Here is a 26,273-nt window from a genome sequence, read left to right as displayed (position 1 = left end):
AAAAGACCAAAATTGATGACGTTTAGATAGCTTGCTGCAAGAGACGACATCAATGAGCTTGTCGTTTTCTTTTGCGGGTAATCATGAATTCAAAATCATTCCCAAGGATTTTGTGTCTGTTGCGTAGGAAAAAGAGGCTGATTGATAAGCGGCGGAATGACGCAGAAAAGCGACATCGGCCGCTCTCGGCTTTCTTTCCTCTCCCTCTCCCCTGGGAACATCATTCATAACCGGATAAAACATGCCTTTAGATGGTGTTAAGAATATCGTGCTGGTGAGTATTCCTGGGCGTTTCTTTCTTCACGCGGCATGAGAGCAGCAAGAAAATACAAAGAATTGCCCCTCATTGGCGCTTATCGATAACGATGCTTGCCTTTCGCTGGATGGACATGATTTGCGCTGTACAGCCAAACGAGTTGTCTAGCATTCATGCTTCTACTGTCACTCCCTGTCTATCACTACAGGCAAAAAATCAAACACTTGGCTAGGCTCTAACCATCCTCTGCCCTCCAGGTCCTCTCCGGCAAAGGTGGCGTCGGCAAATCCTCCGTCACCTTACAGCTCGCCCTCGCCCTCTCCCTGCAAGGCAAATCCGTCGGAATCCTCGACATCGACCTAACAGGCCCCTCAATCCCCCGCTTAGTCGGTCTAGAAGATGCAAAAATCACCCAAGCCCCGGGCGGCTGGCTCCCCGTGACCGTCCACCCCGCCACCCCCGAGAACCCCTCCACGGACGGAACGTCAAGCACACCCGCCAAAGGCTCGCTGCGATGCATGTCGCTGGGCTTCCTGCTTCGCGATCGCGGCGACGCCGTCATCTGGCGCGGACCCAAGAAAACAGCCATGATCCGCCAGTTCCTGTCAGACGTATACTGGGGCGAGACGGACTATCTGCTAGTCGATACACCGCCCGGGACGAGTGACGAACATATCGCGCTGGCGGAGCAGCTGCTGACGCTCTCGACGACGGACGCGCAGGCAGCGGTGTCTTCGAACGTGCCTCGGTTGACGGGTGCCGTGCTTGTCACGACGCCCCAGGCCATCGCGACGTCGGATGTGCGCAAAGAGGTCAATTTCTGTGTGAAGACGCGGATTCCGGCGTTGGGTGTTATTGAGAATATGTCGGGCTATACGTGTCCGTGCTGCGGGGAGGTGACGAATTTGTTTTCTAGTGGTGGGGGTCAGGTCATGGCGCAGGAGATGGGGGTTAAGTTTCTGGGCATTGTGCCGGTTGATGTGAAGTTTGGGGAGTTGGTTGAGGGGAAGATGACAGGTGGGAGTGATGATGAGGATGAGGATGAGGATGGGGCAGAGGCGAAGAATGGGGTGGCTTCGGAGAGACAGGATTCAGAGGAGGATCCAGAGGAGCCTGTGGATGAGAGGCCGTTGGTGGATAGGTATCGGGATTGCTGGTCGTATTCGCGGTTCGAGGAGTTTGCGAAAACATTACTATCAGACATAGAGGGACAGAGTGGGTAAGAATCAACTGTATGAGAGAGATCATGGTTCATTTGAAACTACGTATACTCAAGCTAGGTTAGCATAAACATATCAGTCATAGAGCTGGCATAATACATGAGACACAAGAATCAAAGGTCATTATCATAAGGGCATCATCATTATAAGTCATTTCATCAACAGCCCATGGTCAGGTTAATTTGAGCCAGGGGATACTAGGTCGTTCTGTCGCTCAAGCATCGTCCGCAGTCGCATCTCGGCCGTTTGCTTAGACTCTCCAGAGTCTGCCCCTTGTCTGGCAAAATGCGTAAGCCAGCTAAGAAGAGCCTGCATGTCGCCTAGGGCAGATGTCTTGGGTGGTTCTCCAGGGAAGACTTCCCGGGCTTCGACGGCATCAACCCGAGAGCGAGCACGTCCTTTTGGGGAAAGACGACCAGTCCGAGGTCTCGATGACGGTGTTGACTCTATCAAGTGGCCATCTGCTTGCGCATCTAGCAAAATCTCCGATACAATAGCCGGCGTCAAGATACCCTGCGTCTGGTCTGTGCCCGACACGGCCTTCTTTCCCAGCAGCGCCCGACCATACGATCTCGGCTTTGACGCAGATTCTCTACTTGGAGGGACCAAGCCTAAAGCAGCATCATGATCTGACCCTATGTTGAACCCGGCGGACCGCGGAGTGTGAGGCTGCGCCTGCGTCGACGCTACATCCGCCTCGGAGATAGGATGCATCGAAGGAAATCCCGCATGAGACGACATTGACCCGGGCTGTCTGCCATGTTGAAAGTATCCGTAATGGGAGAACGAGATGTGATCACGACCATCGGTCACGCTGTTCTCATCGTCGTAGATGACCACATTATCGTTAGCTTGTCTTTCGTTGTCCGAACTTGCCTCCTCGACGGTCACCAAGCCGCCGGGAGGGGCGCGAATTTCCCCGAGCGGTGCGATATGGCTGCCGTATTCGTTGGCCAGACTGAGCTTGCTGCGTCCGCAGATCTCTCCGATGGAGTCTAACGTGCCGCGAATGTTCGGTTCGATGGCGCGAAGAATGCTATCGATGCTGAACTCTTCGTCGGAGGGGATCTGCGGTCCTCGGTCCTGGGGACGCGAGCCCCCGGTGAAGGGGAACGAGCGCCGAAAAGACATCCGGGATGGAGGAGACGGATCCTCAGCAGGACCACCTGAATAGGCCCTCACCAGTACGGGCTGCGTCGCCAGCGTGGAGGATCGGCTGCCTGAATGATTGGCCTGTCGGTTCTTCCAAGACAGAGGCCTGGGGGTCCCATTTAGTTGTCGCAAAGCTGTGGTACGATACGCGCGAGCAGACTCGTCCAGCGTGGACTCATACCGGCCAAGACTGGACTGATTGCGATGTTCAACCGGCCTGGTAAAGACAGAGGTAGAGGCAGAGGCAGAGGACGAGCGAAAGGAATGACCCGACAGAAATTCCGACCGGACGTCCATTTTTTCAGATGATGCAAGATGATTCGAGACAAATCTCACCGAGTGACGCAGGAAAGAGACATGAACCCCGTCGGGGCCAGCTGGCTAGCGTTTGGTGGTGGTGGAGGGTGGTGGTGTTCATGTTGTTTGGCGGCCCGCGGGAAGGAAGAAGGTCACTTGTTGCTTTCCTCCTTCTACTTCGGACTTGCTCTCTCTTTCTCTCTTGCTCTCTACATCCAGCCCTCCCCCTTCGCTTTCGCCAATTCGTCGACCTCCCCTCTCGACAGCATGAACAAGTTTCGCGTATGCAACTTCTTCCCCTCTTCTGCCCCTCCCTCTCGTTGATTGGCCTCTGGAAACTGATCATCCGTGATGCCCGCAGTTTGGCGACTCCGACGAGTCGGCCTCCGATCTCGACGACGATACAGCCGGCCTTCCTTTCCCTGAACCGTTGTCTCGCGCTTCTTTTCTCGCTCCTGATTTCGACCCGGCGCAATACCTATCCTCCTTGACCAACCGACACCAGAGTCTGGAGGACCTGCGACAGGAACTGCGGGAGTTGGATCAATCGCTGAGCAGGGAGCTGTTGGATTTGGTCAACGAGAACTACCAGGATTTCCTATCATTAGGAACCGCTTTGCATGGAGGGGAAGAGAAGGTCGAACAGGTCCGGGTTGGTCTGTTGGCATTCCAGAGAGACGTGCAGGTTATTCGGGATAAAGTAGAGGCTAGGCATCAAGAAGTCGCACAACTGATCGCCGAGAAGAAACGACTGAAAGGAAGCACCAACGTTGCCCGGGGATTGCTGGATTTCGCCGATCGAGTCGAGGAGCTGGAAAGGAGGCTGATGATCGGAGGTACTTCCGCAGAAGATGAGGACTCCGATATGCTGGAAAGTGAGAGCGACGAAACCGATGACGATGAGGAGCTCTCCAACGGTGCATCGACCACCCCACTGGTCTCTCTCAAGCGACTCGAACATCATATCCAGAAATTTGTCTATCTGACGAGGCTGTCATCCCGGATCGGAGACGAGCATCCGTTTCTACTCGCGCAACAACCGCGCCTGACCAAAATCAAGTCGGCCGTGCTCCTAGACCTCAAAACTGCCCTCGAGCAAGCAAACCATGCTGGAGAGAAACGAGATACAAAAACGCTGGTCGTGTTGCGTCTCTACAAGCTCATGGGGGAGGATACCAGCGCCGTCACGGCGCTGAAGAGTCTGAAATTATAATCCCCATCCTGACAGATACCAGAGTTGTTTTGCATAGCGTCGGCGTCCGGAGATTATTTTGATTCGTTTTAGAACGAGAAATATATATGAAACAATACCATTATACACCGTGTCCTGCCTAATAAAACATAATTTATACAACTTGACGCTATTTTTACAGAGTGCTCAAAGATGCAGTATCGAAGGAATCGTCGGGCTTGAAGTCTCCAGTCAGACTGAAACCAGGTCCATTGGTCGAGCTCAGCACCTGCTGAAAGTTAGCTCTCTTAACTTTAAGAATGTGGATGGGATACACCTACCACTTCGTAGATCTCCTTGTTAATACGGTCGTTAAGACCAGCCGCATCCTTCTTGATTTGATCAATCGTGGTGCGCAGGTTGTCTCGCAGCTGCTCGGGAGTGAAGGCCAACTGTCCGATGGGGAAGCGAATGACGGCATCACGCTCACGGTAGACAGTACCGCCGCGCAGCATCTCGACCCGAGAGGCCACATCTTCGACCACCGTGCCGGTCTTTGCGCTAGGCATCAAACCCCTAGGACCCAGAATCCTACCCAGTCCAGCCTTGTTCAACGCCGGCAAACTATCGGGATGGGCAATGCAGCGATCGAATTCAATACGACCCTCCTTCACGGCGTCGAAAACCTCCTGCTCTCCGACAATGACGGCACCGGCTGCGCGAGCCTCTTTTTCATGCCTCGTACCGGGAGGACACACCACGCAGATTCGGGATTCGGTCTGCACTGAATGAGGGAACCGGATCATGTTACGGATGACGGGACCATCTTTCTGGGTCCTCAAGCGGATGTGGATTTCGTATTTGGTGACAGTGGGCTCGCGACCGACTTCGAATGCACGGAGGTATCTAAAAGGCCGAATCGATCAGTTTTGAGTCCCGGGCTTAAGAAAGACGACACATGAATCCCACCTCATGGCCTCACAAAGCGAGAATTGTTGCGCGCTCTTCAGGTCTGATTGCTTAAATATCCGGGGTCCCTTTTTCCCCGTCTTCTTTGAGCTCTTCTCTTTAGCCTTTTTGGCCAGCGCCTGGGGATTATTGCTCTTGATTCCGCGAGCCTGCTGCTGAACACTCGAGAACACGGGGGCCATTGGGCTCTGGCGGAGAGGCAGACGGCATGACAACAGGAGTCCCCGTGCCGCCGAGGGCAGGAGGGAATTGTAGGAGGACATTGTTGAACCACCCGACAGGCCTGGAAGTGCTGATGGCTTCGGCGAAGGGGAATGTTTTCTGCCCGAAAGCTCTCTCGCTCTTGTCCGGCCGGAGAAACGTGACGCCGGCGGAACCCCGATCGGGGTTGAGTCAAATCGGCACGGATGCCCCTCTTGCTGCTATTTCCTCCTCCCCCACCATCCGAGCTTTTGAGGCATTCAATTCCCACTCTCAGAGGCCGTTGCTATCATGTCGGATATGACCCTGACTCTGGCCGCCAAGGCCAACCAGGCCGCTTTGCTTCCGGTCCTTCTGGTCGCAACTTCCATCAACGAGGCCCGCCCCACCCCGGTGATCTCGATCTCTTACCAGGACGCCGCCGTCCTAGAGCAAGGCGACAAGGCCGTGGTGCAGTTCACTGGAGTCAGTGGCTCACCTGCCTATGGTACTGAGAATGCCATCCAGGAATTGCGGAAGAACTTCCCTTTCCTCAATGCTAAGGACGAGAAGCTGGTAAGAACGACCGTTCCTGCACTCGGAGAAGCAAGAAGAAAGAAAAAGTCTCAGAGCTAACATTATTCGCTTTTAGGAGAACGAATGGCTTTCCCAGCTCGAATCCTACACTACCCTTGACTTCAAGGCCATCGACCCGCTGCTTCAGCGCCTGAACAACCATCTCATTCTGCGGTCCTTCGTGGTCGGCTACTCGCTTTCGACCGCCGACATTGCCTTCTGGGGTGCTCTCCGTGGAAACCGCGTTGCCATTGGTGCGATCAGGAAGGGAACTCTCGCCAACCTGACTCGTTGGTTTACTTTCTTGGAGTCTCTTTGTCCCTGGGCTTCCTCGGCTCTTGAAAGCCTTACTGCTGCCGCCAAGGAGAAGAAGGTATCCAAGGCCAAGGAGACCGGTGCTAACTACGACATTTCCCTTCTCAACACCGATAAGGGCGTCGTGACCCGTTTCCCTCCTGAGCCCTCCGGATACCTCCACATTGGACACGCCAAGGCCGCGCTTCTCAACGACTACTTTGCCCACGAGAAGTACGCCGGTACTCTGCTGGTTCGATTCGATGACACGAACCCTTCCAACGAGAAGCTCGAGTTCTCTAACGCTATTGTGGAGGATCTTGCTCTCATGGGCATTAAGCCCGACAGAATGAGCCACACCAGCGACTACTTCAACGAGCTGTACGACTACGCCCTGCGGATCATCAAGGAAGGAAACGCCTACGCCGATGACACCGACAAGGAGACTATGGCTACCCAGAGAATGAACGGCGAGCCTAGCAAGCGCCGTGATGCTTCCGTCGAGGAGAATCTTGCTCGTTTCGAGGAAATGAAGCAGGGTACGCCCGAAGGTCTGAAGTGGTGCATCCGTGCCAAGATGTCCGTCGACAACCCGAACAAGGCCATGCGTGATCCTGTCATCTACCGCTGCAACCCGTCGCCGCACATCCGCACCGGCGATCAGTGGAAGATCTACCCGACCTACGACTTCTGCTGTCCGATCGTGGACTCTATCGAGGGTGTGACCCATGCCCTTCGAACCATCGAGTACCGTGACCGGAACCCTCAGTACCAGTGGTTCCTCGATACTCTCAAGCTTCGCCACGTTCAAGTCTGGGATTTTGCTCGCATGAACTTGGTTCGCACTCTCCTCTCTAAGAGAAAGCTCACGAAGCTGGTTGATCAGGGCGCCGTGTCCGGCTGGGATTCGCCGCTGTTCCCCACCATCCGCGGTATTCGCCGGCGTGGAATGACCATTCCTGCCCTGAGAGAGTTCATTCTCAGACAGGGTCCCAGTAAGAACATCGTCAACCTCGACTGGACTGTCTTCTGGGCCACCAACAAGAAACACATTGATCCCGTTGCCCCGCGCCACACCGCCGTCCTCAAGAAGGACATCGTCAAGGCGACCGTCACCGGAGCCCCTGCCGCCTACACCGAGGACAAGCCCAAGCACAACAAGAACCCTGCCGTCGGTATCAAGAAGGTTGCCTACAGTGGCAGTCTTGTGTTCGACCAGGAGGATGCCAAGAGCTTCAAGCAGGACGAGGAAATCACCCTTATGAACTGGGGCAATGCTATTGTCCGTAAGATCGAGACTGACGCATCGGGTGTGGTCAAGGAGCTGGGACTGGAACTTCACCTGGAGGGTGACTTCAAGAAGACCGAGAAGAAGGTCACTTGGTTGTCCTCGGAGGCCCAGGAGCTGATCCCCGTGGAGCTGGTGGACTTTGACTATCTCCTTAAGAAGGACGTTATTGAAGAACACGATGCCCTCGAGGACGTCGTGAACTACCACGCCGAGTCCCGCGAGGAGGCTGTGGCTGATGGCAACGTCGCCGACCTCAAGGAGGGCGATATCATTCAGTTCGAGCGCAAGGGTTACTTCCGTCTCGACCGGCCTTACTCGCCCGGAAAGCCGGCCGTGTTTTTCAACATCCCCACCGGAAAGTCCGGTAAATAGATGAGTTGACGAAAGAGCTCCCGTGTTATGCATATACGATATGGCATGATTTATCAAAGCATAATGAAAAAGAAAGAGAATTACATGGAATCCCAACAGACTTACCATTCTCTCCGGCTAGAAACCTTAAATGTAGGCATTGCAGTATTCATTGATCACTTATGATCAACAGGAGTAGTATTTCTCGGGTTATGGCGGACAGAAAACTGGTCCCACCGCGCAGCCCCGGAGTTGCATTCGTCGAAGTTTATATAGTCATGACGGCATTGCGATAATCCGGTCCCGGAGCCATCACTTGGAGAGACTTTTTCTTTTTATCCCTCAGAACATTCTGCTGAGAAATAAAGGTGAATAAGGCTAACGACGGGATAGGGTTTAACTCGCGTGATAATGTGCCTCTACTCCGTAGATAGGCAGTAAAAGTGGGCACGTTACTCAGTAGGATCACTCTCCCGAAGCGTGTGGGTAATTTTGACCGGATAGCGGGGGAAGAGACCTGACACCTGGACATATAGCAAGACGCCCATGTATCTCATATAATACGCGGATGATCACGGATTACGTGGAGACGCCGGCGTTGCATGAGGGCTTTATCGTCCCGAAAGGGAAATCCAGATGACTCAGCTATCTTCTGCACGTTTAGCCGCTAATCCCGATTTGGTCGTCACGTTCCTCTCCCCTTTTCCATCTCTTCCTTTTCCTTCTCCTGCTCTTCTTTCTCTTCCCATCTCCGTCGAAGAGACTTCTCTCATCTGCATTGATCAATCATCTACGAGTCTTTACATGCTACATTCAAGTCTCGCGACGACAAGCTGGCAAATATACAGCGTGGACATGAAAACCGAAGACGAGCTTAAAAGTCCGATGCTCTCCAGGTCTCCACTAACCACTGGGCCGGCCCACCCGTCAAGCTTCCCTCCATCATGGGGTTTCTATCCGAACCTCCCGTGGCTCTCACCGAACTTGATGGTTGACATTCTCCGCCTGAACCCTGGAAATGATCATCGCGTCAGAGTCAATTCGCTCGTATTTTCTGGGATCAAAATGTAATACGCCAGGATTAATTGAGGTACACACCATCTTTCCCTGGCCTCTTCCGCACCGGCCCTCGTCATAGGGCCAAAGAACGGTTCTCTCGGGTAGTTGACTGCCGTCTCATACGTCAAGAGTCACATCCTAGTCGAATGCGATGTGCAAGTTCCCTGGTCGGGGGTCCAAGGCATTCTACCGGGCCTCAGCGCCTTCTTTTCCTGGGTGCTACTACTACATTGGTGTCTATCACCGGGTAGCCATTCGGAACCTTGCTTGACTCGAATACGTCAGTATGATAGTCTTTGCGTAGTACAGACCCCGGATAATCGTTAGGAGATGAGTGTAACCTCTGCGCCTCTCGGTTCGAAAAGCCTTCGGTCTTCTTTCAACTTCTGTCAAGTCTGAAGGGGAGAGAAGCGCTTCTTCGTGCAGGGTGTCCCGTCGTTTTGGTTGTGCACTTTCTTTCTTTCTTTTACTTCTTTTCCACTTCGATCCATTCACTTTTGTACTCTGGCTCGTTGAGAGCCGTAATCGGAAGGCTCTGAAGAGCACAGGGCCCGGTACTTTCAAAAATCCCTGCTACCCGAAGCAAGTTATCGAGGACAAGATGGCTCAGCAAGGTGGTGGTGGTGGCGGCGGCGATGCGCCTGCCGACCCCGAGCGGGCTCGGCAGAGTCGCGTTTCTGTCTCTGAGGGACGCTCATCTAGGCGCGTTTCTCGTGTTTCCTATAAGGAGGACTACGCCAACCTTGATGAATATGGGAAGCTAGTGAAGTATGTTTCCACTTATCGCGAGGGGCAGGGAGGCTCGGGCTCAGAGGAAGAGGAAGTGAAGCGAGTCTGGTATGCTCCTTGGAAAAAGCGCAAAGTGCATGTCAAGAACGTCGACCAGGACGCCCAGCAACTGCCGCCTGAATGGCTGCTCACCGATATCCGTCAAGGTCTCCCCAGTGGCGAAGTCCCGGTCAGGCGTCGCCGGTCGGGATGGAACGAACTGGTGTCGGAGAAAGAGAATCCTATCGCGAAGATCTTGTCCTACTTCAGAGGTCCCATTCTTTATGGTAAGTCTGGCCCGTGCTTGTGCAAATAGATCAGTTTGTGGGTGTGGGATTTCTAACCTTGGCCCTAGTGATGGAGCTGGCGGTTCTCCTTGCTGCTGGGTTGGAGGACTGGGTTGATTTTGGTGTTATCATCGGTATCTTGTGTCTCAACGCTTCTGTTGGTTGGTACCAGGAAAAACAAGCCGCAGACGTTGTCGCTAGTCTGAAAGGTGATATTGCAATGAGAGCAACCGTGATCCGCGACGGCCAAGAACAAGAGATTTTGGCTCGAGAGCTTGTCCCTGGTGATGTGGTACGTAATGCAAGGCTGGATTGCCTCCAGATACCGACCGCCTTCTAGCACCCAACTGGCATTCGGACACTAATATAAGTGACAGATAATCATTGGAGAGGGTCAAGTGGTGCCCGCCGATTCTCGAGTTGTTTGTGACTTCAAGGACCCCAGCGGATTCGAGGACTTCAAGAATATCCAGGACCAAGGTGATCTCAGTAGCACGTCAGAGTCAGATATCGATGAAGCCGGGAATGAAGGCGGGGACGAAGAAGGCAATGAGGAAAAGAAGGAAGAGGATGCCGAAAAGCAACAACAAAAGACAAGAAAGCGAGGCTATCCTATTCTAGCTTGCGATCACTCGGCCATCACCGGGGAGTCCCTGGCGGTCGATCGATTCATGGGCGAAATGATCTTCTACACGACTGGCTGTAAACGAGGTAAAGCCTACGCCATTGTACAGGCCAGCGCGAGAAACTCGTTTGTCGGCAAGACGGCAAGCATGGTTCAAGGAGCCCAAGGTGCTGGTCATTTCGAAATCGTCATGGACAACATCGGAACTTCTCTTCTGATTCTGGTTATGGCATGGATTTTGGCTGCCTGGATTGGTGGTTTCTTCCGTCATCTGCCAATTGCTTCGCCTCGCCAGCAGACTCTTCTGCACTATACCCTTGCTTTGCTGATTGTTGGTGTTCCCGTCGGTCTTCCAGTGGTGACGACCACAACTATGGCTGTTGGAGCCGCGTACCTCGCAAAGAAGAAGGCGATCGTGCAGAAGCTCACGGCCATCGAATCGCTAGCGGTATGTTTACTTACACTCATCATTGACTTCATGCTATGGGAGCTAATGACCAACATCAATAGGGTGTGGACATCTTGTGTTCCGACAAAACCGGCACGCTGACGGCCAATAAACTTAGTATTCGGAACCCTTATGTCGCCGAGGGGGTGGACCCTGACTGGATGTTTGCTGTGGCTGTTCTTGCATCCTCGCATAACATTGACTCGCTGGATCCGATTGATAAAGTGACCATCCTTTCGCTAAGGCAATATCCCAAAGCAAGAGAGATTCTCCGCCGGGGCTGGGAAACCGAGAAATTCCAACCGTTTGACCCAGTGTCCAAGCGAATTGTGACCGTTGCCACCTGCGATGGTATTAGATACACCTGTACGAAGGGCGCTCCAAAGGCAGTGCTTCAACTATCCAACTGCTCAAAAGAGACGGCGGATCACTATAAAGCAAAGACGCAGGAATTTGCGCATCGCGGATTCCGGTCTTTGGGAGTTGCGGTGCAAAAGGAGGGAGAAGATTGGACCTTGTTGGGTATCCTTCCTATGTTTGACCCCCCTCGAGAGGATACGGCACAGACAATTCATGAAGCGCAGAACCTGGGTATTAGTGTGAAAATGCTTACTGGAGACGCCCTGGCTATCGCTAAGGAAACCTGCAAAATGCTGGCTCTCGGGACGAAAGTTTACAACTCAGACAAGTTGATTCACGGCGGCCTGAGCGGAGCCATGGCTGGTGACTTGGTTGAAAAAGCGGATGGTTTCGCAGAGGTTTTCCCGGAACATAAATACCAAGTGGTGCAAATGCTTCAAGAACGAGGTCATTTGACGGCCATGACCGGCGACGGTGTGAATGATGCACCATCATTAAAGAAGGCGGATTGCGGTATTGCCGTCGAGGGTGCTTCAGAGGCAGCGCAATCGGCCTCGGACATTGTTTTCTTGGAACCGGGACTTTCGACCATTATTGACTCGATCAAGGTCGCGCGCCAGATTTTCCATCGCATGAAAGCATATATTCAGTATCGAATTGCCCTTTGCTTGCATCTGGAAATCTATTTGGTCACCTCTATGATCATCATTAACGAAAGTATACGGGTTGAGCTGATCGTTTTCCTCGCCCTTTTCGCCGATTTGGCAACTGTTGCGGTGGCGTATGACAATGCGTCTTTCGAACTGCGACCCGTTCAATGGCAACTTCCTAAGATTTGGTTTATCTCGGTGCTTCTGGGTGTTTTGCTCGCACTGGGAACGTGGGTTGTTCGAGGCAGCATGTTCCTTCCCTCAGGTGGTATTATTCAGAACTGGGGATCAATCCAAGAAGTTCTGTTCCTCGAGGTGGCTCTCACGGAGAATTGGCTCATCTTCGTCACGCGCGGTGCCGACACCTGGCCATCCATCCACTTGGTTACGGCGATTCTAGGCGTGGATATCCTTGCGACCATCTTCTGCCTGTTCGGTTGGTTCAGTAACGAAACCATGCCCACCAACCCAGCGACCAAGTTCGTCGAGACCACGAACGGATGGACCGATATCGTCACAGTGGTTCGCGTGTGGGGTTACTCCCTGGGTGTGGAGATCGTCATTGCCCTGGTATACTTCATGCTGAACAAGTTCAAGTGGCTAGATGATCTCGGCCGTGCCAAGCGAGACAAGAACGCGCTCAAGTTCGAGAACCTGCTGGGTCACCTTGCCCGTCTGACGGTCGAATACGAGAAGCCCGGCGAACCACCGGGCCGGTTCTTTTTGGCTACCAGCAAGGAGGAGGAAGAGGTCGAGTGATTTTGATGATGAGACGATTGAAGTGTTTGGACCAGAGTACAAGGTATGGATGGAGCTGTTGAGTATACATATTATCGTCGAGGATTCGGACGGGCGTTTTTGAAGGGAAAGAAAAAAAATTCGATAAACCTTGTTTTTGTTTGCTGTGATACTCTTTGAAGGCAAGGGGGGGGGCTTAGCTTTTGCGATATATCTTTTTTAACACTAATATTATTGCTTTTCTTCTTTTGGTATTTGGAGTGTGGATGTACAAGTACATCACCTTGATCGATTAATAGTAGAGCGAACATATTGGTACCTCGCGATACATAAAATAAGGCACAAAAGCACCGTATCTATCTATTATATGCGAGATCTAATCAAGATTCAGTGTCAAAATCGAAGCTACACTTAATCAAATCTCATCATTATATTTATATAATTTTTACCGTCCGTAATTATATTCACCCGTATCTCCCATCATGCACCATTTGCCCAATTCCATCAATTAATTAGATTATTACAATCCCCTCGCGCGTTTCCACACCTCCTCTAGCTCATTGCCCATACTGCGCTCGGCGGCCTTGAGCATTTCTCGCTTGGACGGGAGGGTTCGTTTCTCGATTGATGCGGCGGATTCTTCTTTTGCTAGTTCGACTGTGGGTTTTTGTTAGCTTTCTGGATTATAATCATGAAGTGGGTAGAGAGAGAGAGGGATGGAGAGGGGAGGGAGAAGGTATTGCATTGGAGAAGTCAATGTAGATGTCCCCTTCTCCGAACAGATCAAAGTGGGAAAGAGTGTGCAAAGTGAGAGAAGGAGATAAGAGAGGAAGAGGGAACGTACCATGCAAGAAAACCGCCGCACGCTTCCCACTAAACATCGCATGCGGCACATTCGTGCTCCCATCGCTATTACAATCCCCGATAGCAAACACACCAGGCAAGCTAGTCCGCATACCAGGGTTAATGCTCGTATCGATCTTCCCGTCTTTCATAGCCAGGCCGAGCGAAGTCGGGATCTGGGAGCGTTGAACAGACGGGTAATTTGTGATGAAAGCGTTGCGGTCAACGGAGGAGCCGTTGGTAAAATGTACCCGGAAGATATCGAACTGGTGGCCTTTATCGTCCGTGTGGTCGGCGCCGTTCTGGATGCGTTCGAAGGACGCGATGGACGCGTTTTCGAGACGCACGTTGTAGGTCTCAAGTTGTTGTTTCCAGTTCGGGTATTTTTCTGCGAGAGCGGCCTCGGCGGCGGGGGTGTGCGTGCCGTTCAGGAACGCGATGATGTCGGTGTTGAGGGTGTAGACTTCGAGCACGCTGCCGACGACGTCGGGGAGGGCGCCGAGGATACCGAAGGGTTGGTCGCGGTGCTCGTAGCCGTCGCACCACGGACACCAGTACACGCCCTTGCCCCAGGCTTCTTGCAGGCCTGGGGTGGAGGGGAGGACGTCGACGAGACCGGTGCCGAGGATGAGTTTGCGGGCGGAGTACACGGCGCCGTCGGCGTCGGTGGCGTTGAAGTAGGAGGTGTTGGTGCTGTGGTCGGTGACTGGGGTGACGGAGGTGATTTTCTTGTCGACGAACGAGGCCGTGGTGTATTTGGAGATTTGCTCGCGGGCGAGACCACGGAATTCGCTGGGGACGGTGCCTGAGTTTGATCGGTCAGTTATGTGGGGGGAGAGGGGAATCTAGAAGGGGTAAAGTGTTCTTACCATCGTTACCGATCACATCGTGCATGTTCCGCGTCGGAGCATTGCGGTATTCACCCGAATCGAAAAGCACCGTCTTGCGCTGGACTCGCGAGAGACCGCTCAGAGCGCTCAGCCCGGCCGGGCCTCCGCCAATGACCATGACCTCATAGTCGGTTTGGGGCAGAGAGGCCGCCAAAGCGACGGTCAGGGATGAGAAGAGCGAGTAAAGGAGGGACTTGGGAGCCATGGTGCAGGCTTGACGGGGAAAAGGGTTGAACGGCTTGCCGACCACCTAGAGACTAACAGCTGGGAGATCACCGGGCCTGGAGAGGAGTGACAACTAGGTCGAGGGAGCCAGAGCTAGCCATTTTATAGTCGAGACCCAAGGAAGAGCTGAGCATGATCATCGTGGCAGAGATGCACCATGGATGCGGCCAAGAAGACGAGCCCACCCTGGTGGCTGGCTGTGTGCGCTGGAATCGCCGCGAGCCGTGAGGTGGAGTGAATGCATGTCTACGAAGGATGCAGGCCGAAGTGTTTGCTCGCCCGCAGGCCGAACTCGCGATGCCACCTCAAAGCGATCGGCAGGGCTGCGAGCCAATAGTTCATGCCGCGTGCAGATCCCGAGCTGATCGCTCGAGTCGATGCCTTGATTGCAGTGCAGACCAGGGTGGGGCTGATTGGTCGGGAGGTTGAGTCTGGTGCAAGGAGATGAGGGGAATGACCTGGTTGCAGATGAGCTGAGGAAGATGGGAAGGAAGATGGATGATTCATGAGGCCATAGCATGACAAGATGGCGTCGAGGCACGTGTCGTCTACTTAACCCTAACTTCTTCTTGCTTCGATCCTTTCATTGGGATCGACAAGACAACAGACTCAAAACCACTCAAACTTTCTCTATTAATCTGGGATAAATTAATACTAGGCATCAAGTATCAAGTATTAGGTATTAGATATGAAATATGGCGATATCAGCTATATACAAACAGCGCTCCCCCTTGCATGGTGTTGGGGATGTCCCCGAGAGCTGAATATAAACAACGAACTGCCCCATAAAAGTCCCCACTCCGGCACGAAGCGCATCCGAGCTGAACCAGAATGGAGTCGTGGGCCACCCAGTCTACCAGCGCATTGGATGGTAGCGGTACGGACGGGACGAGATGCGCGACTGGGTGCTTCCAAGTGCCTGACGAGTTCCCTGAAGAAAGCCATCGTTTCCATAAGCCTGGCTGACATCCCACATCATGACGCCTCCGAAGCTGGAAAATGTCTTGCTGTACTCAATCACAGATTTCAGCTTCGTGACTGGGATGTATCCCGAGCCGGCGGCTCCGGTGTTGGCCGGAACACCGACAATCACTTTGGCCTTCTTGTTCTGGGAGTCGTTCTTGGCCCAGTTGTCCCAGGTCTCGAGGTTGAAAGAATTCTGCGTGTCCTGGCCCTCGACAAAAGACCCGACTCCGCAGAAGTTGTTGTAGAACTGCACGAAGACGGCATCAATGGACACCGGGCCGTTCAGGATGTCCTTGTCTGCTGCGTCGGGGTAGGGGCATTGCGGCGCAGCAGTCAAGAAGTATTGCTTGGACGTGTCGGCATCCGACAATTCGCGAAGCCGGTTCGCGAAGGGAGCCATGTTGTCGACATGAGCCTCAAAGTCGAAATCGAATCCATCCACCACGGCATCTCCGAAAGGCCGTCGAACTTGGTTCTGACGACGCATAATGGTGTTATGGATTGGTCGGTAGGTGGTGTTGTGGTAAACAGTGTGATTCACCTGAGCCATGCTAGACTGGGCCGGACCGAACGTTTTCCAGACCAGATCGGCCCCGTCTCTGGCGGCAGACTCGGATTGAAAGCCACCCTCGCTATAAGTAGCACCCCCAATCGACAAGATGATGGTTTTTCCTTTTTGCTGACATGTAGTGATATCCTCTCTGCAGGGAGTCAGCTAAGTCCTACTGTCTGTCGTTTAGGAGGGAAAATAACGATGCGTACCCAATCTCAGGGCATTTTTTAAGATTAGTGCCTTCGATAATTGTGCATTTATCGCCGGCATTTGCAAAGTCCACTTCCGGGGCACCGCCCTGGCCGTTAATCCTCGTCAAGAAGGCTAGTACAATAACCTGCGAGTGTGAGCACTTTCTTTGCTACCAAGGCCTGGAAGCCAGGCTTACATCAATGTTTGAATCTAGATAATGGTTAGCAATGAGGACCTATGTTTGTGTGGCCATGATACTGACCATCGCAGTAATAACCGAGTCTCTGCTGCGCAAGTTCTCCAGTCTGACCAAGCGAGTTTTGACCTGTGGTGCAGATCCATCAGGTTAGAGTGACACGTAACTCTAGAAGAGTAACAAAACCCACCCCAGTATACCACGACGTTTGAAGAAGAAGAAAGATCCAGTTTGGCATAGGCTCCTCCCAGAGAAGCCACACCCATTGATAGGGCAAGTAGTTTTTTAAGGAAAGACATGATGTTGGCTCAGGCCGACTGGCTGTAGGAAAGAGAGGTTTGGATCAGATCAAAAAGGAGTGACTTTAACGAGAGAACAAAGTGGACAGAGAAAGGAGCGGCCAAAGCCCTGAGATTGTCGAGGATGTCGAATTTGCCGAAGTCGTTTGTCGGATGGTTTGCTGTTGATGAGAATTTCAAGTCAAGGTTATGAGGCTTTTTAAACCTCGTTGTAAACCCCCAGTTTCATTGTTATGGGCACTAAACAGACGATTCCGATGGAAGCCTCGTCACCCCGAGCACCTGCGCATCCATTCCCAAGATTCGACTATAGCTGTCATCTTCTCATACGGGAGAGTATCGTCGTTGCTGACACCTTGCATGCCATATGTTATTGGCTGGGACAGATTTGATATACATTCCAGCGTCGTTGTCGGGGGGACCGCGCCTGTCCATGGAATGTTATCCATCTTGTTCACCACAAGCCCGAGATACCGCGGATTATTACCTCCAAAACAGTCTTCCGGGATGTTGCCTGTAAACCCGATTTCCGAAGTGCCGAGGAAAGGTCATTAAATGGTTTTTTTCGACGAGGCGCGTTTGAGCAAAGAACACCTAAAGTTTGGCAGTAAAGTTGCTGCCCATGCAATGCGAGTCTAATTCGAAGCCCATGTGTAGCCTGCAGCGTAAGGCCCGAAGACATGCAAGGAGCAAACACCCGAGCCTGTTCAGAAGGCAATCGTAACTCGGATTATCGTGCGTCCATTTTTGGAAAACCCAATGCTGCAAGGGTTACAGAAGCTCGATCCATCTTTGCATGTCCTCCGACCCGCCATGAGGAATGCGACTGTCGTCCTGGCGATGAAGAACATGGCATTTGGCTTGGCTCACTAGAACCTTGAGTATACTGACATCCTACGTCTGTGCATCCTGGCAAAAGCAGTTCTGATCGGATATAGTCGCCGAGTCGACATGTTCTGTTTACTGTGCGGTCTTCATTCGTCGACCATTAATCCCGCGATCACCGGTGGATTCCAATGACTCTCTCAACGGCCTCGTCATGAGTCATGTTGCTATCGATAACACCGGCGATCTTCAGGACATCTACCACGCTCTCTACCATCTTCCGATCCACGCCCTTAGTACCTTGCACGAACTTGACATCCTTCAACCATTCCTTCGCATCCTCTTCGGTGTACGTGCATCCGAGCTCTCCCGTACCGAGCAGCTTGACTGCCTGCGTCGTATCGGCCTCGAAGTCCTGGATGCCCTGATCTAAAAGCTTAAACAACTGCTGCAGCTTGGAATCGCGTTCCGGGTCAGGGAAGACGGCCGTCGACGCGACCACCATCCAGGAAGGCCAGGGGGTGTAAATCTCGTCGAACTTCTTGAGCGGCGGCTCCGGCTTCTCCGCGGTTGGGTGGAAATAAGGCTTCGTGGTGAACTGCTCCCACATGAAGAATTCCGCCGTGGGCTCGGGCTTCTGCTCCGGACGCGAGTCATCCTGGCCGGTGACTCCGTTGCGCAACGCCCCGAACGGACCCAGCGGCACGGCAGTCAACGAGTCGGGTTGCCAGCCCTGCTTCTGGGCCAGGACAAAGGACATGATATGAGAGCCACTAGACCAACTGATTAGTATATGCGTGTTCTTTGACCTAGTAGTCGGGTTTGTGTCAGCTGTCTCACCTTCCCGGTCGACTTATACCAACACGCTTATCCTTCAGATCAGCCACCGTCTGGATGTCATCTCTCTTGCGACCCGTCACGATGGCCCATCGCAAGGGCGTATCAACCCATTGTCCAACCATCCTGTAACCCCCCGAGGCAGCATTCTTCTGGGCTTGCGCTTTCCCTGCTAGACCGGCAACCCACCCCTCGGTCAGTCCAATACCGATGTCAATCTCCTTCTCGCGAAGGGAGGTGATCATATGTCCCGTGCCGGAGGGGAACGGAATCAAGGAGACCTTGAAGGGCAGCGATTGCAGGGCCGGCGAGCGGAGGGCCAGGTGGAGTGGAGTGAGGTAGTGCTCTGCATTGTAGTTCAACGCGTTAGTTTATATGCTTCACAGACTGGTGTTCAAGAATGCTATCCGCCATCTCCGAATATGAACGGAAGTAGGCCATACCGGGGACGTAGCCGATGCGGATGGTTTCCGAGTCCGAAGCCATGATGCTGTACAATCAGAGCAATCGGGTCTAGGGAAGACGATCGTTAAGTAAAGATAGGACCGTTCTATCGGTTGATCTTGCTACCCAGCCAGTGGAGTGATGAAGAGAACAGATGAAAATGAGGGGGAGGAAACAGACGAAGAGACAAGCTTTGGTGGGGTTACGGCGGGGTTCCCCTGCGGCGTCGCGTCATCCATGGCTTCCAATCTACTCCGTACAAGCTGATTTAATACATTGAAGGTATGCCAATTCTTCTGCTTGAAACAATATTCATTATCGATATAAAGAAGGTCGCATTATTAAGTCTATCCATTTGGTTGAAGATTCTCGCCGTTCCTACGCACGGCCTCGAGTATTTACGGCGCATCGAGCGCCCCGGCAGGTTTATCAACGCCGTGGGTACGTTTAGGTCATTCGGAGGTCCTTTTCTCCAAGCTCTACTGAGCTGCTGGGCGTCGCAAAGGAAGGCCGGGTATACATCCAAAACTGCAGCCCGAGATACAGGTCGCAAACGCATTGGAACATCGCGCAGATGCGGAATGCCCACGGAATCACCTCCACGCTGAAGAAGAAGTAGCTGAGTTTCATCAGGTCTCCGAGAATCCACGCAGCAAGCACAGACACACGGAATCCCTTGCACGAGCGGGTTCGGTGGTTCGCGATGATCTGCGGCAACGGAAGGGTAGCCTCCACGGCCAACCCGGTATAGCCAAGGGTGTTGATGTAGAACTCCGATTGAGCGATGGGGGACAAGAACAATTGGATGAATGAGAGTCCAGCAATGAAGTAGGCCAAAAACATCCAGTATCTGCCGCCCGTGTTACGTTAGCGAGCCTATTGCAAGGTACTTACCCGGGAAGATCGGGTGAGGGGCCACATACGGCTTCGCGCTTTTCCATTGCCAGAATTCGTACGGTCTCGAAAACCCGGCGCCAGAGTCGACATTGCTGAAAGGCACATGCTCGACGCCATCTCTTGCGCCCGCAGACGGCCGATTGTCCAGCGCAACCTTCAGCATAACCATCTGGACGCCGATCATGATGACCGCCTGCACCAGCAAAGCCGTCGAATAATAATCGCCAAACCAATAGAAAACCCTATACCACAAGTGTCAATCGAATGTCGCGCGCGAGATAATCACGTTGATGAACGGCTTACTTCAAGACCGACGCGACCAGCATGATCAGGGGAATGTCCAGGGAAAACCCGGCCGAACTCCGATTGCGATGGATGCTGAGAATCTGGTCGGCATACGAGGTTAAAGGAGAGGTGATCAGACTAGATAATGGGGCGCGAGTCAGCATTCCAGCACAGTCTTCGAAGTAGTATGCGGACTGTAAGTTTCCACGTACAAGACCGGAGCCCCATATTCAAGAGCCAGCGACACCAAATACATCGTGCGTGTGCAGATGCCCCCCCGGGAATCACGAAAATCCAAGTAGATGAAGAACAGAGAGAATCAACGAATCGACTCTGGAGGGTCGCCAAGGACGAGGCGTTCTTCTGCCCGGTCGAATTGATTGAGAGAAAGGAGGGCTCAGGGGGGCGATCTTGAGGGGAAATTTTCGAGTGTTGGGACCTAACAGATCGAGTCCATGCGAAGAAAAGGGACAGAACCAGCAAACCAAAGAAAATAGGATACGAATAAGAATAAGAATGGGCGATGGACCGGAGCCAAGCAGACCGACCAGGAGCTAAAAGCGATGCGCGGCCAACGAATGCGTCGATTTTTTCCCTCGTCCCTGGCGCTGACTCAGCGGCTCCACGCCTCCCTAAATCCGCCGCGGAGATTAAAGATCATCTACGGAATACCTTACATTCGATCATCATTTGTTCTTTTGCGACAGGTCATCAACGTCTAGAACTTAGTATAGGATCAACATATTTATACGCTCACTCCTCATCTATACCAGTGGGGCTCAAAACTCGATCTTCCAAGCCCTGCCAATGCCAACCTTAGGGTTCTTTACCACGGCATACGCGGCCTTGCCGGCGGACTGGGCATGGTATTCCACAGCCGCGGTGGATGCGGCCTTGGATCCCTCCTCAATGACAGTGACGCTGGTCTTCTCCTGCCATTGCTTGGGAGGATCAATGACGATAACTCTCTCCACCCGAACATCCGCCATGGTCTTCAGATACTCGGCGGTCTTAGGGCCCTTGGTCGCAAGGTCCTCGGATGATAGCGTGGAGTCGTGGAACTGGAAGCGGCGATGGATATAGGCACCACGTTCATATTCAAAGGTCTCTCCATCATCCACGTACAGGGTTCCGTCCGCATCGCCGTTCTTGTCAAGGGTGATAACAAGGGTGTATGGGTCCCATCTCATCAATCCGCTGCTGCGACGGGGACGATCCTTGCGAGGAATGATGTGGCCACCTTGCATGAGCAATGGTACTTTCTCAAGAGGAGCAGGGACCTTATGAGACTGTCCAGCGCCCTGATACACGGTGTAGTCGTAATAATCGTAGTATTTCTCGTCATCGGCAATGTAGATGTTCACCGAGTCGGTCCCCTCGGAAACAACAGGTTTGGTGAGAAGGCCAGTAGCGCCAAAGTAGAGCTGGTCGTCGATGGCAAACCCAGCCTCGTCCGAAGGGTGAACGTAGTACTGCGGTCTCACGATGGGCGTTCCGTTCACCGACGCTTCATGGAAGGCAGTGTACCAGGCCGGCAGAAGGCTGTATCTCAGGCGGATTGCCTGGGCGATGATAGACCGTTCGGGTTCGGCAATCAAGTACGGCTCTCGCCTGCGAGTATCAATGTGCGCGTGAGCGCGGAAGAAAGGATACCAAATACCAGTCTGGTACCACCGCGTGAGAAGCTCTTTGCTCGGGTTGTGGAAAAAGCCACCAACATCGGCACCGGCAAACGGAAAGCCGGAGATACCGTTGTTCAGGACCATGGGAAGGGAGATGGCAAGATGTTCCCAAGTGGCTTGGTTATCGCCGGTCCACATGGCAGACATCCGCTGAGCCCCGGAGTAATAAGATCGAGTGAGGATGAACGGCCGACGAACCTCGCCCTTCTTGCGCTCCAACAAGGCATCATAGGTAGCATTCACTAGGGTGATACCGTTGACATTGTGGATGTCACGGTGTTCCCAGTCACCGTAGTGCAGGTTGTCCTTTGGCATGGTGGTTTCAGGCCCGTTGAACACCGAGGGCTCATTCATATCATTCCAGATGAAAACGTTGCCCATTGAGCCCTTGAATTTGTCGTATTTGAAGAGGGTCTTCCACCACTTGAGAGCCTCGGGATTAAAGCAGTCAACCCAGTTCGACGATCCGGGCCAGCACCAACCTTCATAGATATCGCCATCCTTATTCCGGGTGGCCAAGTCCTTGCTCTTCAGCTCTTCCGAAATGGTGTACTTGTCCTTGTTCTTGATGTGAGGGTCAATGAGGACCACGAGCTTACGCTCGGAGTCATCGAGTTGCTCTTCCATGCCGATCGGATTGGGGAAGGTGAGGGGGTCCCATGTGAAGTATTTCCGGTCATCGGTGTACTCAAGGTCAAGCCAGATGACGTCGTAAGGGATCTGGTACTTATCAAAATTGCGGTCGACCTCCTTGACGTCTTCGTCAGTGATGTAGTTCCAGCGACACTGATGGTACGCAATAGCGAAGTGTTGAGGCAGCTGAGTGTAGCCGGTAAGCTCCCCGTAGGTTTTGGTGAGATCCTGCGGCGTGGGTCCCAAGAACACAAAGACATCGATTCGCCCAGCCTCTGAGAACCAGTGGCTCTGAGTATCGGTCTTGGATCCGACGCCCAGAGACAAGGGGTTGACGGAAGAACTAGACTTGACAATGTCCACCCAGGTCTCGGCGGCGTTCAACCAGAATACACCCACCGTGGAGTCCTTTCGGTGTGCCTGCATGAAAGGAATGGCGCCATACAGGGTCATAGGGCTGTTTAATTCATACTCAAAGACATCCGAGTTGTACATGCGGTAAGGCTCCTCATGGTTGCCGGAACCACCTCTGTTATTCATTAGCCTTGAGATTCAGGCAACGGCAGGGGGGGTATGTACCGAGTTTCTCTCAAGGAGAGCGAGTCAGCATGTTCCGGGATACCGAATACATGGCTGTAGCCGGGGAAAGAGATGTCCAGACCAACACTTTCCGGGCCTCTAGGTTTGGAGTCAGTGTTTCCACCAAATGTCTCCTCCCACCAAGTACTCTCATCTTCCTGAGATACGGCGGCCTTCTCCCCTTCACCCTCCGGGGCATCCACTTTCGGTCGCCAATGCTCCAGATTCAGGTACCCCTTGTGGTTGAATTGGACATGAGTCTCACCGTCACGCTGAAAGTCCACATTGAAAGGAGCATGGCTGATGATGGCCTGGAACTTATTGTCGGGTCCATACAGGACCTTGGTGATTCCAGCCTCCGTTTCGGGATTCAGAGCGGCAGACTTGCTCAATTCAAGACCACCAACCAAGACCCATTTCTCCGCCTCATTATACCGTTGCTTTCGTGCTTTGCTGTCGTGACGAACCTCGATATCGCCTTTCAGTCGCTTTTCTTCGTCGATCACGACACGAGCGGCACCCGATTCCAGAAAGGATACCACCAGAGGAAGTTCAACCTTCTGGTCCAAGGAAATTGATTTCAGAATTGTTCCTTGCAGTTGACCATCTTGAAAGTGAATCGTGGAAGGGTCAAGTTCGTACGGGGAGCTCCACGACGAGCCCTTAGCGGAGGCGTCATCGGCCAACGCTCGGTTTCGCTTACAAAAGCCGGACTGCGAGCATTTCTTGAAGTTCTCGTGCTTCACGGAGACTATATTTGAGAAATTCAAGCTTAGTATAACCGACCAATGGCAATAGATAAACACGTCTCACCTCCGGGGATGACGAGACACCCTATCAGCATGACCCAGGAAAACAACATCGTCCAGACTGACATCGGCCGGCTCCCGGCCATGGTTAAGCTCACAAAATGCAGAGCCAAAACTCTCAGCCTCCGACAGTGCAATGGATCGCAAGAATGGCGAGCTGCATCTATTCGGAGGGACAGGTTACAGCACACTAGAGTACAGTCCGCTGTCGAGTCGAACTGCAAATGGGAAGGATGGCAATGATTGATATGATGGAGGATCGGTCCAGGCTGGCCTGATGGAGAGAACGCGGAGAGCTCCCGTTCGGGACTAGTGTGACACTAGGCCCGTTGGGGCGGGGACCCTCTGGCCTGAGGTGTTAAGGCAGAATCAGGCGCCAACAGCCCCTCGGTGCCCCACTTTGCGGGCATCCATTTATATGATATTTTCTCTCGCCAACTCACGAAGTTTCTCTTCTCTCTTCTTCAATCGCTTCCGAATTGATCCCGTATCTCTTCAGTCCGTTATCCATCACAATGTCTACCGAGCAGACGTAAGTTCACCTCCATACCATGCCTATCCATCTCTTCCCTCCTTGTTCTCTCCCTCCTTTACTTCCTTTTTCTTCTTTTTCTGGTGTTCTCGCCGTGATGCCCCTCACTTCACCGACCCCGCTAATCGATGATCCCCCTACAGCTTCATTGCCATCAAGCCCGACGGTGTCCAGGTACGACCAGTTGAACTCGGCTCGCTTTGCATTCGGTCGGAATTGGCTGCATTCTGATCAAAAACTGACCTCAATTACCAGCGTGGACTCGTTGGCCCCATCCTCTCCCGCTTCGAGAACCGTGGGTGAGTATCTCTTGCCTAGCAGCATGATGATGATTCCGAATGCTAATCATTTATATAGCTTCAAGCTCGTTGCCCTGAAGCTCACCTCTCCCTCCAAGGAGCACCTCGAGCAGCACTACGCTGATCTCTCCTCCAAGCCCTTCTTCCCCGGCCTCGTCTCCTGTAAGTGTGAACGCTTGAGTGTGATCGGCAAACACTAACTTCCAACTCAGACATGCTGAGCGGCCCCATCGTCGCCATGGTCTGGGAGGGTAAGGACGTCGTCAAGACCGGCCGTACCATCCTCGGTGCCACCAACCCCCTCGCCTCCGCTCCCGGCACCATCCGTGGTGACTACGCCATCGTAAGTTCTGTCCGGTGACCTCATCGATGGAGGTGTATTAATTCTTCTTAGGACGTCGGCCGCAACGTCTGCCACGGCTCCGACAGCGTCGAGAGCGCCCAGAAGGAGATTGCCCTCTGGTTCAAGAAGGAGGAGCTCCAGAGCTACAAGCAGAGCCAGTTCGACTGGATCTACGAGAAGGCTTAAATTTCTCTTTTCGATCTTGCCTCGCAGGAGCCGCGTCCCATTATATGTGTAATGTAGGAGGCGGTGAATGATACTACTATATCAGTCAAGACGTTATGAGAAATAAAATAAACTATATGTACAGAGTCACGAACTCCTTACTGAGTACAGCCATGTATAGTTCGCAAACTCGGAGGCTCAGGTACCAAACCCCAGCGCGACCTATTTCCGCCAAAACAGCGTCCGGATTCTCCCCCCAACGGGACCAAGGATAGTTCTGGCAAACCACGGCGTGGCCCAGGCGCTGGCGGCGATTCGCAGCGGCAGTAGAGCCTTGGTGACTGCATAAGCCGTCGCAAACTCCCACACTAGACGCATACCTTTCTTTCCGTCCTGTGGAGGGGTCAAGTCTTTGTAGTCGGCCGACCCTTCCTTGCGCTCCTTCGCCGGCAATTCCATGTCCATTTCCGCATCTTCCTCTACCCAGCCCTTCTTGCGCAGCCACCGTCCAAAGCGCCGCGTGCCATCCTCGAACGCACCACTCGACGTCAGATCCGGTAGCCAATTCCCATAGTGGAAGGCCGCCACCAGACCAAAGAGGGGAACGATCGCTGTCATCTCATGTAGGATCAAGAAAGAGGTAATATGCGTTCCAGGGGCCCCCAGAAGCGGCGTTGTGTAGGTTCGAAGAAACGATGGCAGGCGATCATTGAAGCGGCGCAAACGGGAACGAGGGTCTTTGGGGGATGACGAGGCTGAACTGGGCGATGAATAAGTCCGCGAAGGTGACTTCCTCCATGGTGAGAAACGGATGGGACGTAGCGAGGGCCGTAAAGAAGACATGGCGAGAGATGCTGGAAGGGAGAAAGATTGAAGCTATCGGGGAAGACAAGGAAATCGTCGATTCCTTCGGCCGGCGGCGTTTGCAGTGTTTGCACCTCGCCGGGCGAATTTTATATGCCCCCTTTGGCTGGGGATTTCTTTGCGATATGGAATGGAGGACCGCCCGGATGAGAGTCGCAGCAATTCAGAGCCGGTCAGAACGCGCGCCTGAACCTGGTTGAGGGCGTGAACGCAGTTGTTAAGC

At 53.1% G+C, this 26,273-nt stretch overlaps 14 protein-coding genes across 15 annotated transcripts; 6 read left to right on the top strand and 8 right to left on the bottom strand.

Moving 5' to 3' along the window:
• Positions 1–241: 241 nt before the first annotated feature.
• On the top strand, positions 242–1,479 carry CFD1 (Mrp/NBP35 family ATP-binding protein; the record flags this gene model as incomplete). Its single annotated transcript, XM_046093985.1, has 2 exons — positions 242–274; positions 514–1,479. 2 exons carry the CDS (start codon positions 242–244, stop codon positions 1,477–1,479), a joined length of 999 nt encoding a protein of 332 aa, XP_045949964.1.
• A 174-nt stretch (positions 1,480–1,653) lies between these two features.
• LDX57_012247 (uncharacterized protein) lies at positions 1,654–2,925 on the bottom strand (the record flags this gene model as incomplete). The annotated part of the gene is made up of 1 exon (XM_046093984.1): positions 1,654–2,925. One exon carries the CDS (start codon positions 2,923–2,925, stop codon positions 1,654–1,656), a length of 1,272 nt encoding a protein of 423 aa, XP_045949963.1.
• Positions 2,926–3,192: 267 nt separating this feature from the next.
• On the top strand, positions 3,193–4,138 carry LDX57_012246 (COG2 family protein; the record flags this gene model as incomplete). Its single annotated transcript, XM_046093983.1, has 2 exons — positions 3,193–3,207; positions 3,287–4,138. The coding sequence occupies 2 exons, from the start codon at positions 3,193–3,195 to the stop codon at positions 4,136–4,138; spliced, it is 867 nt and encodes a 288-aa protein (XP_045949962.1).
• Positions 4,139–4,206: 68 nt separating this feature from the next.
• On the bottom strand, positions 4,207–5,479 carry LDX57_012245 (mitochondrial 54S ribosomal protein uL1m). The gene is made up of 3 exons (XM_046093982.1): positions 5,066–5,479; positions 4,438–5,002; positions 4,207–4,385 (listed from the first exon to the last, which is right to left on the bottom strand). The coding sequence occupies exons 1-3, from the start codon at positions 5,326–5,328 to the stop codon at positions 4,293–4,295; spliced, it is 921 nt and encodes a 306-aa protein (XP_045949961.1). The 5' UTR covers positions 5,329–5,479; the 3' UTR covers positions 4,207–4,292.
• A 23-nt stretch (positions 5,480–5,502) lies between these two features.
• On the top strand, positions 5,503–7,924 carry LDX57_012244 (glutamate--tRNA ligase GUS1). Its single transcript, XM_046093981.1, has 2 exons — positions 5,503–5,821; positions 5,898–7,924. The coding sequence occupies exons 1-2, from the start codon at positions 5,558–5,560 to the stop codon at positions 7,776–7,778; spliced, it is 2,145 nt and encodes a 714-aa protein (XP_045949960.1). The 5' UTR covers positions 5,503–5,557; the 3' UTR covers positions 7,779–7,924.
• Positions 7,925–9,005: 1,081 nt separating this feature from the next.
• LDX57_012243 (uncharacterized protein) lies at positions 9,006–9,900 on the top strand (the record flags this gene model as incomplete). Its single annotated transcript, XM_046093980.1, has 1 exon — positions 9,006–9,900. Exon 1 carries the CDS (start codon positions 9,418–9,420, stop codon positions 9,898–9,900), a length of 483 nt encoding a protein of 160 aa, XP_045949959.1. The 5' UTR covers positions 9,006–9,417.
• Positions 9,573–12,916, top strand: LDX57_012242. 2 transcript variants are annotated; one of them, XM_046093978.1, is made up of 3 exons: positions 9,573–10,163; positions 10,249–10,944; positions 11,007–12,916. In XM_046093978.1, exons 1-3 carry the CDS (start codon positions 9,942–9,944, stop codon positions 12,711–12,713), a joined length of 2,625 nt encoding a protein of 874 aa, XP_045949957.1. In that variant the 5' UTR covers positions 9,573–9,941; the 3' UTR covers positions 12,714–12,916. The 2 variants fall into 2 exon arrangements, with proteins under 2 accessions (XP_045949957.1, XP_045949958.1); XM_046093979.1 differs by having other exon boundaries at positions 9,573–10,944.
• Positions 12,917–13,137: 221 nt separating this feature from the next.
• Positions 13,138–15,186, bottom strand: LDX57_012241 (NAD(P)/FAD-dependent oxidoreductase). Its single transcript, XM_046093977.1, has 3 exons — positions 14,405–15,186; positions 13,537–14,340; positions 13,138–13,349 (listed from the first exon to the last, which is right to left on the bottom strand). The coding sequence occupies exons 1-3, from the start codon at positions 14,628–14,630 to the stop codon at positions 13,213–13,215; spliced, it is 1,167 nt and encodes a 388-aa protein (XP_045949956.1). The 5' UTR covers positions 14,631–15,186; the 3' UTR covers positions 13,138–13,212.
• A 317-nt stretch (positions 15,187–15,503) lies between these two features.
• Positions 15,504–16,823, bottom strand: LDX57_012240 (glycoside hydrolase family 18 protein; the record flags this gene model as incomplete). The annotated part of the gene is made up of 5 exons (XM_046093976.1): positions 15,504–16,317; positions 16,379–16,506; positions 16,558–16,571; positions 16,624–16,686; positions 16,748–16,823. The coding sequence occupies 5 exons, from the start codon at positions 16,821–16,823 to the stop codon at positions 15,504–15,506; spliced, it is 1,095 nt and encodes a 364-aa protein (XP_045949955.1).
• Positions 16,824–17,302: 479 nt separating this feature from the next.
• On the bottom strand, positions 17,303–19,131 carry LDX57_012239 (uncharacterized protein). Its single transcript, XM_046093975.1, has 3 exons — positions 18,962–19,131; positions 18,522–18,864; positions 17,303–18,454 (listed from the first exon to the last, which is right to left on the bottom strand). The coding sequence occupies exons 1-3, from the start codon at positions 19,002–19,004 to the stop codon at positions 17,857–17,859; spliced, it is 984 nt and encodes a 327-aa protein (XP_045949954.1). The 5' UTR covers positions 19,005–19,131; the 3' UTR covers positions 17,303–17,856.
• A 278-nt stretch (positions 19,132–19,409) lies between these two features.
• LDX57_012238 (PQ-loop repeat-containing protein) lies at positions 19,410–20,400 on the bottom strand (the record flags this gene model as incomplete). The annotated part of the gene is made up of 4 exons (XM_046093974.1): positions 19,410–19,812; positions 19,886–20,101; positions 20,163–20,282; positions 20,357–20,400. 4 exons carry the CDS (start codon positions 20,398–20,400, stop codon positions 19,410–19,412), a joined length of 783 nt encoding a protein of 260 aa, XP_045949953.1.
• A 523-nt stretch (positions 20,401–20,923) lies between these two features.
• On the bottom strand, positions 20,924–23,900 carry ROT2 (glucan 1,3-alpha-glucosidase ROT2; the record flags this gene model as incomplete). The annotated part of the gene is made up of 3 exons (XM_046093973.1): positions 20,924–22,988; positions 23,039–23,789; positions 23,852–23,900. 3 exons carry the CDS (start codon positions 23,898–23,900, stop codon positions 20,924–20,926), a joined length of 2,865 nt encoding a protein of 954 aa, XP_045949952.1.
• A 312-nt stretch (positions 23,901–24,212) lies between these two features.
• On the top strand, positions 24,213–25,333 carry ndk1 (nucleoside-diphosphate kinase). Its single transcript, XM_046093972.1, has 6 exons — positions 24,213–24,379; positions 24,523–24,553; positions 24,635–24,678; positions 24,737–24,840; positions 24,891–25,021; positions 25,073–25,333. Exons 1-6 carry the CDS (start codon positions 24,363–24,365, stop codon positions 25,205–25,207), a joined length of 462 nt encoding a protein of 153 aa, XP_045949951.1. The 5' UTR covers positions 24,213–24,362; the 3' UTR covers positions 25,208–25,333.
• A 75-nt stretch (positions 25,334–25,408) lies between these two features.
• On the bottom strand, positions 25,409–26,029 carry LDX57_012235 (uncharacterized protein; the record flags this gene model as incomplete). Its single annotated transcript, XM_046093971.1, has 1 exon — positions 25,409–26,029. One exon carries the CDS (start codon positions 26,027–26,029, stop codon positions 25,409–25,411), a length of 621 nt encoding a protein of 206 aa, XP_045949950.1.
• Positions 26,030–26,273: the final 244 nt, after the last annotated feature.

Source organism: Aspergillus melleus (assembly GCF_016097325.1).
Source record: "Aspergillus melleus strain CBS 546.65 chromosome Unknown contig8, whole genome shotgun sequence".
In the NCBI taxonomy this organism is placed as follows: domain Eukaryota; kingdom Fungi; phylum Ascomycota; class Eurotiomycetes; order Eurotiales; family Aspergillaceae; genus Aspergillus; species Aspergillus melleus.
This window is presented reverse-complemented; position numbering and strand designations above follow the sequence as displayed.

What these genes read in the sequence shown, in the direction of transcription:
- LDX57_012245 (XM_046093982.1), bottom strand. Translation starts at nt 5,328, where the DNA reads ATGTCCTCCTACAATTCCCTCCTGCCCTCGGCGGCACGGGGACTCCTG. An exon ending in TCGCTTTGTGAGGCCATGAG is followed by an intron (nt 5,003 to 5,065) that starts GTGGGATTCATG and finishes TCGGCCTTTTAG; the next exon opens with ATACCTCCGTGCATTCGAAG. An exon ending in ACAAGGAGATCTACGAAGTG is followed by an intron (nt 4,386 to 4,437) that starts GTAGGTGTATCC and finishes AACTTTCAGCAG; the next exon opens with GTGCTGAGCTCGACCAATGG.
- LDX57_012244 (XM_046093981.1), top strand. Translation starts at nt 5,558, where the DNA reads ATGTCGGATATGACCCTGACTCTGGCCGCCAAGGCCAACCAGGCCGCT. An exon ending in ATGCTAAGGACGAGAAGCTG is followed by an intron (nt 5,822 to 5,897) that starts GTAAGAACGACC and finishes ATTCGCTTTTAG; the next exon opens with GAGAACGAATGGCTTTCCCA.
- LDX57_012242 (XM_046093978.1), top strand. Translation starts at nt 9,942, where the DNA reads ATGGAGCTGGCGGTTCTCCTTGCTGCTGGGTTGGAGGACTGGGTTGAT. An exon ending in AGCTTGTCCCTGGTGATGTG is followed by an intron (nt 10,164 to 10,248) that starts GTACGTAATGCA and finishes TATAAGTGACAG; the next exon opens with ATAATCATTGGAGAGGGTCA. An exon ending in CGGCCATCGAATCGCTAGCG is followed by an intron (nt 10,945 to 11,006) that starts GTATGTTTACTT and finishes CAACATCAATAG; the next exon opens with GGTGTGGACATCTTGTGTTC.
- LDX57_012241 (XM_046093977.1), bottom strand. Translation starts at nt 14,630, where the DNA reads ATGGCTCCCAAGTCCCTCCTTTACTCGCTCTTCTCATCCCTGACCGTC. An exon ending in CGATGTGATCGGTAACGATG is followed by an intron (nt 14,341 to 14,404) that starts GTAAGAACACTT and finishes GATCAAACTCAG; the next exon opens with GCACCGTCCCCAGCGAATTC. An exon ending in TGCGGCGGTTTTCTTGCATG is followed by an intron (nt 13,350 to 13,536) that starts GTACGTTCCCTC and finishes AAAAACCCACAG; the next exon opens with TCGAACTAGCAAAAGAAGAA.
- LDX57_012239 (XM_046093975.1), bottom strand. Translation starts at nt 19,004, where the DNA reads ATGGCTTCGGACTCGGAAACCATCCGCATCGGCTACGTCCCCG. An exon ending in CCGCATCGGCTACGTCCCCG is followed by an intron (nt 18,865 to 18,961) that starts GTATGGCCTACT and finishes ACTACAATGCAG; the next exon opens with AGCACTACCTCACTCCACTC. An exon ending in GGTATAAGTCGACCGGGAAG is followed by an intron (nt 18,455 to 18,521) that starts GTGAGACAGCTG and finishes CAGTTGGTCTAG; the next exon opens with TGGCTCTCATATCATGTCCT.
- ndk1 (XM_046093972.1), top strand. An exon ending in TCCCGCTTCGAGAACCGTGG is followed by an intron (nt 24,679 to 24,736) that starts GTGAGTATCTCT and finishes TCATTTATATAG; the next exon opens with CTTCAAGCTCGTTGCCCTGA. An exon ending in CTTCCCCGGCCTCGTCTCCT is followed by an intron (nt 24,841 to 24,890) that starts GTAAGTGTGAAC and finishes CTTCCAACTCAG; the next exon opens with ACATGCTGAGCGGCCCCATC.